The sequence below is a fragment of the Pavona decussata genome, unplaced genomic scaffold, assembly GCF_977016875.1.
Source record: "Pavona decussata unplaced genomic scaffold, jaPavDecu1.1 SCAFFOLD_219, whole genome shotgun sequence".
Lineage (NCBI taxonomy): Eukaryota > Metazoa > Cnidaria > Anthozoa > Scleractinia > Agariciidae > Pavona > Pavona decussata.
The window spans coordinates 1,640,001-1,652,570 of NW_028145624.1; the positions used below are offsets into that span (position 1 = coordinate 1,640,001).

A 12,570-nucleotide genomic window follows, 5' to 3' on the forward strand; every position below is an offset into this window, starting at 1 on the left:
TCTTCCTCGTCGGTTTGTTTGTTCAGGCCCCAGTTGTTCAAACAATGGATTACTCTATCCAGTGGATAAATCGTTTTCCAGCAGATAAAATGTACTCCAACCAATACATTTTATTCACTGGATAGCGGATTAACTCGTGATCTGTTCTAGCGCATTTTGGAAACAAAACTGAGAAAACTTGAAAAACATTATCCTAACATTTTTCAAGTTTCAATCCATACCGGCCTATTCTGTCTCTGGCCAGAGGCACTAATCGACAGTTTATTGCACTGGGGCGATAATTTGCAACAAACTTGGCAATTGTTTCTTTGTTTCTGCTGACAGAAAAACATTTTTGGGTTTTGAAATGACAGCAAATTTGCGTGATACTTCCCCTTTAAGTGGGAAGGACCGACATTTGTGGGAGGATTATGTTGTCTAGTGGGTAACCTGAGTATCAGGCCTTCCCAAGGGGGGAGGGCCCGACTCTCCCCAGAAAGTCTGATACTGATGCTCAGGTTATCTAGTGGGTGATTCGCTGATAATCTGCTATCCAACAGAATAACTGTGTTAGTAGGTATTTCAGTGTTTAATCTAGAAAATGGCTACTGAGGGAAACTTTAGAAGGCCTTTTTTTTTTACGAAACGGTGCCCAAGATATCTCTTAGGACTCGTATGATTGTAGAAGTGTGTCCATATTTGTTGATGTGTGGTAACATTTCTCGTTGTTGTTTTTGTTATTTAGGGGTTTTTTTAATAGCTTTTCATGAAACTGAATACAATATTGACAATACTTAACACTACTTACGATAATTACAATACCACCAATGTTCACACTACTTATAATAGTTACAATATCTACACTACTTACAATACTAACAATATTTATAACACTTGCAATACGAAAAAATACATCCATGGTAAAGTTCAAGGAGTATTGATATAGGCGGTATAATGTGATTTATACTTGTTGTTGTTGTTTAGGGTGCAAGAGCGTGCTTCTTAAGAGATATTCCGTTTTCTGGTATCTATTTCCCTGCATACGCCCATCTTAAGAGTTATTTCGCCGGCGATGCCGGTCAGGCCAGTGCTGGTGGGCTCTTTGCAGCAGCAATGATTGCAGGTAAGGCGTTTACACGTTTGACTTGGCATCCTTTATAAACTCGGCTTCCTTTTTTTCTTTGGGCAGTTTGCTTGCCCTGGTTATTAGTACGGTGAAATTTCGAAAGCAAGCTTCTCTGAAAACAAGCGCTCGAAAAATAAGCCCTCTTCTCTCCCTTCTCACTCACACACACACCGTTTTAAGCTGTTTCAGGCTGTTAGGTTGTTTTATTTCAAGTTCAACCCATTATGAAATGCACAATACCCCCCCCCCCCCCATCCACCCTACTCCTAAAACATGTTTCCCTTTCTGAAGCCCCTGAAAAAAAAGCCCTTTGAACAAACTTACTTCCATGACCTGCGATCAGGCTCTATTTTTGTTTCCCTTGTGTAACTATTCCCGCGGGAAACGAGAAACGAAGACTAGAGCGAGCGACCAAATAAGACGAAATAAGAGCGCTGCTAAAATTCGGCCTGATCGCAAGTGAACACTCCTGGGGCATACCTTCAGAAGTTCACGTTAGAAATGTTATAGTACTGCACAAACCTCACACAAAGAAGTCGCAAAACAGTTATTTGGACCACGGAAAAACTCAGGCAGTCTATAGAGATACCGTTGAGCCCTTACAGTACCACATGGAAGGTTGATACTGGTTATGTTACGGTCTCTAGGTGTTCCTGCGGCGGGCCTGTGTACCCCAGCTGATGTTGTCAAGACTAGGTTACAGGTAAACAAACTTATCTTTAGTACTGGCAGGTTGGAGCCGATTTGGTACAGTCTAGGATACTGAATTTGAATAAATTTCTTTAGGAACGTGAAACCAGGCGTTTAATTAATAACTGCAGCTTTACTAAACTGGAGTTTACTTTCCTTGGCGTGGCTATGACAAGCAGCGTAGGATTTCACAAGATGTTTGACCTTAGTTTTAGTATCTCGCACCTGCACTTTGATTATAGAAGGATGGTTTTATGAAGCTGTTCAATGGTTGTCGTGGAGAATGTTTTGAGTAATGATTTAACCTAGTTTAATGGCCTTAGCTCCCACAAGTCTCCTGTAGCTCAGTGGTAGAGCCTCCAAACTAGGAAGGTCTTAGGTTCGACTCCTGATAGGAGCACTCGGATTTCCTTTGTCTGTGTATGACTGTGTCACTCACTGAATCAGATAACAAATCATTCTCTTGATTTAAGGATTCTTCGTAAGCATCAGCGTTGATTTTCCCTTGTAGGTTAAAGCCAGGGAGGGTCAACAAACGTACCGCGGAGTGTTTGACTGTATAAGAAAAGTATGGAAGGAAGAGGGAGGAAGAGCGTTTTGGAAAGGAGCTGGAGGTCAGTTGAAGATTTTTCTCTCTTAAGGACGGTGCTTCCTTTTGTTACTGCGCATACATGTCGGGATGATCTGAGAATCCCAGATTTCCTTCGGGCTGGGCCAACTAACACAGCGATACTTTTGCACGGCTTACAGTTATGCGGGAAAAACAGATCTTAGCAAGGATTATTGGTATCCAAAAAGAAAATTGGGGGTGACCATGCATTTTTCAGAGATAACTGCGGTTCAAGTTGGAAAGAAAACGTCAAACATTGCTTTGTACTTTGAGGTTTTAAGAATTATCGGTTGCTTAATTATCTCTTAAAAATGCACTGTTACCCCCAATTTTCATGTTGAATTTTAATAACCTTTGCGAAGATCTGCTTTTCTCACACAGCCATAAACTGCGCAAGATACCTCCACATTAAGAGGCACTGTCCTGGACGAACAAAACGAAACAAAACAAAACGAATTAAAATTCGTTTTGTTTCAACCCTGTTTCAGCAGAAACTCCCTTGTAACTCTCTCTGAGAAGCAGCTGCTGAAACTTATTACTTCGTCTTGTAATTCATCCAAGAATTTTTTGTTAAGTTAATGTTTACCCAGCAGAGTTTCGTCAGTGAGCAAAGCACGAGTTCCAGTCTCAAACGAGTTTTGAAAAATCCGCAAGGACAACAGCTATGACTTGTGTAACTCCATTCCCTATATTTCATCTCCAGTTAGGTATTATGAAAATGCTCCCCGCATCAAAAGTAAGTCTTGGCATTCGGTCCGTTCTCGCCATGTGAAACGAGCCGTCGCCAGGTTCTTTGTCATTGGAGGACTTCTTAACAGATTTCGATTGATTGGGTGTTATAAGTTCAAAAAAAAAAAAAAAAATGCCAGGAAAGGTTTCATTTGTGCTCTTTGTTGATGCAAGGAAAAAAAAAAACAGAAACAAATAACAAACACAGCAAAACATTCGTGAAAGTTGTGCACAATAGTTGAGTACTTATCCATGATTTGCTTGCGTTAAAAGTTCCTTTAATAATTAAAGTTCGTAACTTAGACATTACACGGGTGATACTTGGTTATTTGGTGTTGAGACTGTGTTTTTCTTGTCTGTGTCAGCTCGTGTATTTAGGTCTTCACCTCAGTTTGGAGTCACGTTACTCACCTATGAACTTCTTCAACGAGTGTTCAATGTGGATTTCAGTGGAAAAGGGTGAGTCGATATCAAGCTGTGTTGATAAAGCTCTGTAGAAATAACTTGTTAAGCCCTGGTGAAACAACGAGAATCTTGAGCAAACTATTGTATTGGACAAAATAAATTGCTTAAAAATTAAATATCAAGTGATTTTTAAGATTATTGTAGTGTTGTACCGGTGCAAATGGGAAGATATTGAAAACGTTGGTCATTTATTTCAAGTTGCAGTCCATCTGCAGCCAAACATGATTAATGCTAGTTTCAATACACTGGTAATTTTTAACAATATTAGACCATTATTTTATCATTTCCATTGTAGAACTATATGTTTTGGCTATTCAGAGTGACACTAAACATAGTTGGCATTGGCTTTAAGCCCTAACAATGTGATCAGAATCAAATTTCTCCTTGTAATATCATGCAATGCTTATTCAACCTCTGAGGTCATGGGAATTAAGGATATGATCACCCAAGGTGAATTTTCTTGATATTTTAATAACTTCTCCCCAGTACTGTTATAAGAAAAGTATGGGGACAAGATGGAAGAATTTGTTCTTTGATTTAAGGGTTAAAGAGTTCAACTCTTATCGAGGTTTCGTTAAAACCAATAATAATTCAAGCTCTACATGTAGTTATCGTTTTAGCACTAATTCCAGTGTGCTCTTGAGAAATTTAACTGTCTTCAACTCTTGCTCAAGCTCCTTGGCTCTTACTTTTGAACATGCATGTTCATTTCATCGTTTGAGCGCTAACTCTCGTCCATTTACATTGAATCATGCTATCTCAAAAGAGTTTGAGTCCTCGACTCTTGCTCTTGTTCGTTCTTGTACCCCAAACCTTTTTGATAATATCTGCTGGATCACACGATGGCAAACAAGCAATGTTTGAATCAGGACGTTACCATGGAGACCAAACATGGGAAATGCGCCAAGTCAAGTCTTGATTCGGTTTGATTTTCACTTCTGATTGGCTGGATTGTGGTGTCTGCTGTACGCTGGTACTCCCGGACCAGTCATAAGATTTAAGCAAACATCTTTTCGGCAGGCAGTTGTTCTCAACCTGTCTTATCTGTTCGATGTACGTTTTTATTGTTCAACAGAGCGGTGGTACACGAAGCGTGGAGTGAAAGGACATCCTTCAACCCGGACGTCTCTCTTCATCCTGACCACATCGGCGGGATGAGGATGGCCGTGGCCTCGTTTGCAGGCATTGAGACTAAGTTCGGCCTGTGCTTGCCCAAGTTCTCGCACAGCTCAGCGTTTCACACTTCAGGACAAAAAAAAACTGGATGAGAATATTGTTCAATTGCCGATCAGCGAATTATATATCCCAAGATTAAAAAGAGAGAGAGAGGATTGCTGGTAATTTAGACGCGCTTTTGTGGTATCAAAAGCATTTCCATCATTCATAGTTAAATAATTTATCCCAAATAACCAGGCAACCTTTTAATGGAAAGTATTTGTTGCGTTGTCATTCCTATATATATATATATATGTATATAGTTAGGAACCATGGATAATCCACGAATGTGGTTTTGCAGTGACTTTCCAAGGCTTAAAGAACATTTAGCAGTCCTGTGGCGGTTGAATGCACAGTGGTCCAATCAGAGCTTCAGGCAGTCAAATCGCTTATAATATTGTCACAAGAAACGTGTGAGATTACAATATTAAAACAAAGAGTGAAGAAAAAAATTCTTTACGATTTAAAATATATCTATTTACAAATGAGCGCTTAAAACGCTCCGTCTTTACGCTCAGCAAAATGTAATCGTGTCCCGCTTTCGCAGATACATCAGCTTTCGCTTAACTGGAAGTAAGGTCTTAAGAAAATGAATTGATTGGCAGAGAAACCCTTCGCTCTGATTGGTTACAGCACCTGCACGAGTTTTATCAACCTATCACCGCACGTAAATATGTAAAATATATTTATCAGGTTTGTCGGTGATGTAAGCAAGTGAGGAAAGCCTTGTGTACATAATGATGCAGAAAACGTCTCAGGCTCCATCCAAATTCTTCGTTCACACTAAAATGTTCGAAAACGCGGGTCGTTTTCATAAAAAAAGCGCTCCAAAGTGGAGACATTTCAACAGGAAGCCCTATCGTATTAGTGTGGACAGAAAAAAAGGAGACTTTCGGAAACGCTGTTACGGGAAATATCTCAAATGTCGCGGACAGGTCTGTGTTTTGCATGCGCAGCTGACTGTTGTAACGTTTCGCCGTATGATATCAGCGTATTCGAGCCTTTTAGTGTGTACGGGGCAAAATGCTGCGAAAAAGATAGTGTGGAGGCAAAACTTTCGACGCGTTTTTGGTAAAGTAAACTGCGTAAGTGTAGACGGAGCCTCAGTTTGCATTGCGATGCAGACTTCTATTTTTGAATTATAATTAGCGGATGTTTACCACACTTAGCGAAACTGTTCGTGTTTGTTATTGGAATTGAAATTTTGTTGTAGAAGTCTAACTTGAAAACTTTGCTGAGCTTACGGCATGTACAACATATAAATTGATCAGTTTAGTCATTTACATACCTCTTACTAACCTCGTTTTCTCGGTCCGTAAAAAAACGAGGATCCATGACTTACAGTACGGACCGAGAAAACCGCGAGGTTAGTTAGATATTTATTATATCTCTGAGGTTAATCGGGCGCGCGGGAAAGGAAACTAGTTGAAGTTTAGCGGGCCGTACAGTGAAATACAGCCCGCAAAATTGACCAATCACACCGCGCGTTACTGAGATATATAATAAAACAAATAAATTCATTTTCACACAGCATACTTATTTCACCTCATAAGCAATTCTGTGCAATTACAAGCGAAAAAGGTAAATGCGTGAATGCGGAATATTCATTGGAGTATACCCACAGTGGACCAAACCGAAGATCAAAAACACTTTTTTCATGGGCAACCCCAACTTTCGAATTCGCGCTGAAAATTCTTTACCAAGTAGAGCAGTATTTTTTTTATTTGTCTTACAAATTTTCGGCCTCAAGATGGCATTTAATACTTGATGAAAGTCCGTTGATTCAGTAGTGTGTGATAAATGCCGTGTAACCGTTTATATGATGTATAAAGAAATGCTACAAAAGTATTCCGAATAAACAAATAATTTTTACATTTTTACCTTGTGTGAATTACGGAGCGGTAGAACATTTTACTGGTGTAGCGATGGAGAATGACGCACCTTACTGAGCTTTCAAAGTGTGCATTCATTCTCCGCACTATGGGGGCTTAAAAATGAAAAGAACATCGTGCAGAGTGGCCCGACATCATAACTTATTCATGAGCACTGAAGTGGCAAATTTGAATGCGAAGAAAAGGCCGTAATTTGCCCCGCAGAGCACTGACAAGACTCGCTTATCTGACTTTCTTAAGTCTTACCTAACGGTTTGAACACCGGGATTTTCCAGGGGAATGCTGTATATACAATGAATTTTTACGCAGTCGAAGGACTATCCTTTTGCGTTCAAAACGCGAAGTTATGAGCGATTTTTTAGTAAGTGAGACTGGCTTCAAGAAAGTGAACACGGGGAAATTAAAGTTCGATGTTTTTCTTAACTAATTCCGTCCTTATTTTGTAAGTCGGTTTAAAATAAGGACTGTCCATTTGAGATTTAAAATTTTGAGTCGAAAGTGCGTTCAAATATGGCGTAACAATGGCTGTCAGAGCATTACGATTCCTGATGGAGAAAAGTCACTCGTTAAATGCGAATAATGCATTGATCAGTGGCCCCTCCAAGTTTGAAATCTCATTAATCGGCTGCTTGACGAGTTTTGAACGGACGAAATGATGGTGAACAAGGAAAACGTAAGTGCGATGGATCGGGGGTTCTTTTCAGAGCTCACTGAATCCCCGATCGCGATCCATTCACTTTTGATTTATGTTGACTCCTGCAATCCCAACTATCCTCTGCAAATTAATGGAGAGGAACTTTGGCACTGGCGAGAAGTCCGTGTCGCTCGTCTTGGTTACAAACTGGAGGAATCTTCACACGATCGGATCGGTTCAGCCATCGCCACTAACATTCGAAATTTCTGGCGAAAGATCGACGGAATCTCTAATGGGAAAAGAGAAAAAAACAATTCGAGGTAGTAAATGGTGGGTGACGATGACTTTCACGCCGAATGAGGTCCTGTTGTCTCCTAGGGACGTGGTAACGCAACATCTACATTTAATTAAGTCGGTAAAGTCGTGAGACATCACACCACTGACTTCCTCCATACGGAGGAAAATGGACACCTTCGCGGAAAGTGGAGGAAGGAGCAGCGGATTTGCACTGGTCAATAAAGAAAACGCTCGCACATAAAGGAAGGGAGTTTGCAGACGTAGGAGTGAGGCAGCAACAAAGACACTTGGCACAAATTCAGTGAGTCAACTTTTTTATTAATCTAGGGTAGACTAATACCTTATTACAGTTGGTCGCACAAACAACTTGGCTTCCAAGGGTACTTAATGATTCTAGAGTTAGGAGATTTATATTGTTCATGGTACACTACGCTGCATTTCTTTACTTACATTATACTATAGTCATTCTTTATCATTGTAATTTTTAGCGGCTAGGAGTATTTGGGTAAACTGGGAACAGAAATTTGGGAAAACAACAGTATGGCAAATAACATTCATTATTATCTCATTTTGCTGCACAGAAAAAAAAGCTGCGGATGCTCTATGTAATGTTTAAAAACGAGCAGGAGTGTTTTATTGGGTTTAAAACCACGAGGCGCGGCCGAGTGGTTTTAGACCCGGTAAAACACGTGCTGCGAGTTTTTTGAGCGGCTTCAAAAACATTCCCGGAAGAGCGTGTGTCAATAGAGTTCATAACAATTATGAGTGTTTTATCAGCTGATAAAACACCGCATACTAATAGGGAGGAGGTTTATCGATATTAAGTTACTACGCGTGATATATTATCGACCATTCGATAGGTCAATGGGCTTATGAATTATTAATGAGTTTTTGAAGGTTTGCAGAAACGTACGGGTTGATGGCCCAGGCATTACAACTGACCTCCAGTGATCAGGACAGATTGAGCGGCAGGTTTCTTTTACAGGTCACAGGTCACAACTACAGGTCACTGTGATAATTGTATATAAACAAGCTAAACTGGGTCCCCTAGACCTAAAAACCGTACTAAAAAGCTAATTCAGGCCTAGGGCACGTCAACCTTCCTGATTATATGCCAGTACAACAGCGTCATGTACATGTGACCTGTGGATGTAACCTGTAAAAAAGACCTGTCCGTAAACGAGGTGGATCGGACTTCGTCTTTTGTGTGCTATTTCTTTGTCTCTGGTCCCTTGGGAGACCTAAAAGTATCTCAGGGGACGTCTTCGGACACACTGATTCCATTGCAAGCTTTATAAATAATATTTCTCGGGGGTCCAAAAATCGACTTTTTACCAAGGGGTAGATCCAGGTTTTTTTGGTAAAAATGACAAAATTTTTCAAGTCGTCATTTATCACTTCTTTATGTCCTTAGGGATCTCGGCGAGTAATATAACTCCCTTGGGAATCATTTTTAAGTCCACAAAACACCGTGACAAAGAATTTTTTGTTCAACTCTCACTCTGACTTCATATTTTGTGGGCTTTTCCTTTGTCCCTGGTCCATTGGGAGGCTTAAAAACTTTCTCCGAGGACTAGTTCAGACACACTGAGTAGATTGCAAGCTTTTTAAAGAATATTTGTCAGGGGTCCAAAAATCGACTTTTTTCAAGGAGTTAGGTCCAGGCTTTTTGGTAAAAAATACCCAAATTTTGAAGTCGGTAAATTTTGCTTGTTCATCTCCCTAGGGATCTCGGCGTGTCGTAAAAGTCCCTTGGAAATTATTTTTAAGTGCATATAACGCCCTGACAAAGAATTTTCTGTTCAACTCTCACTCTGACTTCATCTTTTGTGGGCTATTTCTTTGTCCCTGGTCCCTTGGGAGGCCTAAAAAGTGTCTTACGGGACGTTTTCGGACACACTGATTCGATAGGAAGCTTTTAAAAGAATATTTGTATTTCGTCCAAAAATCGACTTTTTTCCAGGGGGTAAGTCCATGGTTTTCCGCCAAAAATGACAAAATTTTAATGTCGGCATTTTTTCACTTGTATATGTCCTTAGGGATCTCGACGTGTCGTAAAACGACCTTGGGAATCATTTTTGAGTACAAACAACGCCCTGGCAAAGAATTTTCTGTTTAACTCTTACCCTGACTTTATCTTTTGTTGGTTATTTCTTTGTCCCTGGTCCCTTGGGAGGCCTAAAAAGGTTCTCAGGGGACGTTTGCGGACACACTGATTCGATGGGAAGCTTTTAAAAGAATATTTGTATTTCGTCTAAAATTCGACTTTTTCCGAAGGGGTAAGTCCATGGTTTTTGGCCAAAAATGATCAAATTTTAAAGTCGTCATTTTTCACTTGTTTGGTCCCTAGGGATCTCGGCGTGTCGTGAAACTCCCTTGGGAATCATTTTTAAGTTCAAATAACGCCCTGACAAAGAATGTTCTGTTTAACTCTCACCCTGACTTCATCGTTTGTGGGCTATTTCTTTGCCCCTGGTCCCCTTTGGGAGGCCTAAAAACGTGTCTTAGGGGCGTTTTCGGACACACTGATTCGATTGGAGGCTTTTAAAAGAATATTTGTATTTCGTTAAAAAATCGACTTTTTTTCCAAGGGGAAGTCCATGGTTTTTGGCCAAAAATGGCCATATTTTGAAATGGTCATTTTGCACTTGTTTATGTCCCTAGAGATCTCGGCGTGTGTGATAACTCTGGCATCGTTATTAAGTACAAATAACGCCCTGAGAAAGAATTTTATGTTCAACTCTCACCCTGACTTCATCGTTTGTGGGCTATTTCATAGCCCATAGGATTAATAATGGTAATTGAACTGAGTGGAGTGCAATTTGGTCTGAAATCATACGCGTGGATGAATCGAATGACCGCGCAGCGCGAGATCGATTTGAAATCACAAGCATGATTTCAGAGCAAAATTTTACGACACAAAGTTCAATTATCACTTTATTACACCTATTTTGAAATCACAGAGTTTTATTGTCAATATTACATTCTATTTTAGTTATTTCATTTCCATTTTGATGGGCTGAAGAAAGGATGCGATTTAGATCCAAAAATGTTGCAACTTAGGAATAAATCGCACTCTTGAGAGCCAATCAGATTGCAAGGATTACAAGTGATTTCAAAATGGGTGTAATAAGGGTGAAAATTGGGGCAAATTCCATGCTCTACATTATTAGGATGAAAATTAAGTCAAAATCCATTGAAATTAGGAACAAATCCATGTCTGTAGTACTATTAACATAAAATTTAGGCCGAAATCCATAGTCCATAGTAAAAGGATGAAAGTTAGGTCGAAATCCATAGTCTATAGTATTAGGATGAAAATTGGTTTAAAGTCCATAGTCTTGTATTATTATGAAAATTAGGCCAAAATCCATAGTGTGTAGCATTAGGATGAAACAAAGGCCAAAATCTACAGACTATAGTATTAGGATGACAGTTAGACCAAAATTCATAGTCTATACTATTAAGATGAAAATGAGGCAAAAATCTATAGTGTATAGTTTTAGGATGAAAATTGGGCCAAAATCCATAGTCTACAGTATTAGGATGACAATAAGGAAAAAATTGATATCCTGTAGCATTAGAAAGAATATTAGGTCAAAATCCATGGTCTGTAGTATGAGGATAAAATTTAGGCCAAAATTTAGTCTACAGTATTAGTATGAAAATCAGGCCAAAATCCATGGTCTACAGTATTACTTCGAAAATTAGGACAAAATCCATAGTCTATAGTATTGTGTTGAAAATTAGGCCAAATCCATTTTCTATAGTACTGGGATGGAAATTAGGCCAAATAGCAAATAGCAGTATAGCGTTAGGACGAAACATAGGTCAATCTACAGTTTATAGTATTAGGATGAACGTTAGGCCAAAATCCAGTCTGTAGCATTAGGAAGAATATTGGGCGAAAATCCATGGTCTTTAGTATAATTAGGATAAAATTTAGGCCAAAATCCATAGTCTTTACTGTCAGGATGAAATGAAGGAAAAATCCATAGTCTATAGTATTAGGATGTAAATTAGACCAAAATCCATAGTCTATAGTATGACGACGACAGTTTTTCGAAAATCCATAGTCTATAGGATTAGGATGAAAATTAGGGTAAAATCCATACACTATATTATTAGGCTTAAAATTAAGTCAAAATCCAAAATCCTTTAGGATAAAATGTAGGCCAAAATCCATAGTCTATAGTATCACTATGAAAATTAGGTCGAAATCCAGTCTTTGGTATTAGGATGAAAATTAGGCCAAAATCTACAGTCTATAGTATTAGGATGAAAGTTAAGTCAAAATTCATAGTCTATAGTATTAGGATAAAATTAGACCAAAATTAAAGGTCTATATTATTACGATGAAACTTAGTCCAAAATCCATAGTCTACAGTATAAGGATCACAATTGTTCGAAAATCCGTAGTTAAGAATTGGTTCATGCTTAGCGTGCGTATATCGAGTTATGGATTCACGCGAGAAGTTTGGAGAGCACGAAAGAAGCGTAAGAGTTGTTCGAGGCGTAGCCGAGAGCAACTCTAGCTCCCATTTCAAGAGAAAAGTCGGGCAGTACTTCATTATTTTCTAGTTCCATTTCCGGGGAAAGTTTGTAACAACTTAAAGCGACCGAAACCCGAGTTTGTCTGCAAGTTACACACGTCATCGGATGGACGCACGGCCGTGCGTATGTTGAGAAATATACCATGATGACGCCAATAGGAATTAGATAGGGAAGAAGAATTATAACATAGCGCGCGCAATCTTCCTTCATCTGACTTGCACACGTCATCGGATGGACGCACGGCCGTGCGTATGTTGAGAAATGCACCATGATGACGCCAATAGAAATTAGATTAGGATGCGCGCGCTATGTTATAATCTATAGTATTAGCATGACAATTTTTCGAAAATCCATAGTCTATAGTATTAGGATGAAAATA

General features: G+C 39.3%; 1 protein-coding gene across 2 annotated transcripts in view; it reads left to right on the forward strand.

Moving 5' to 3' along the window:
* LOC146459453 (electrogenic aspartate/glutamate antiporter SLC25A13, mitochondrial-like) overlaps positions 1 to 12,570 on the forward strand; it is a 166,984-nt gene that overhangs the window by 22,689 nt on the left and 131,725 nt on the right. The window contains exons 16-20 of one of the 2 annotated variants that reach the window (XR_014857905.1): positions 964 to 1,102; positions 1,753 to 1,808; positions 2,307 to 2,409; positions 3,500 to 3,593; positions 4,675 to 6,125. Coding sequence is in view for 1 of the 2 variants with exons in the window: in XM_085089487.1 (XP_084945613.1) it covers positions 964 to 1,102; positions 1,753 to 1,808; positions 2,307 to 2,409; positions 3,500 to 3,593; positions 4,675 to 4,867 (585 nt within the window). In the remaining variant the exon portion in view is untranslated. Of the gene's footprint in view, positions 1 to 963; positions 1,103 to 1,752; positions 1,809 to 2,306; positions 2,410 to 3,499; positions 3,594 to 4,674; positions 6,695 to 12,570 lie in introns of those variants that run through there. The other variant, XM_085089487.1, reaches the window with a different exon arrangement.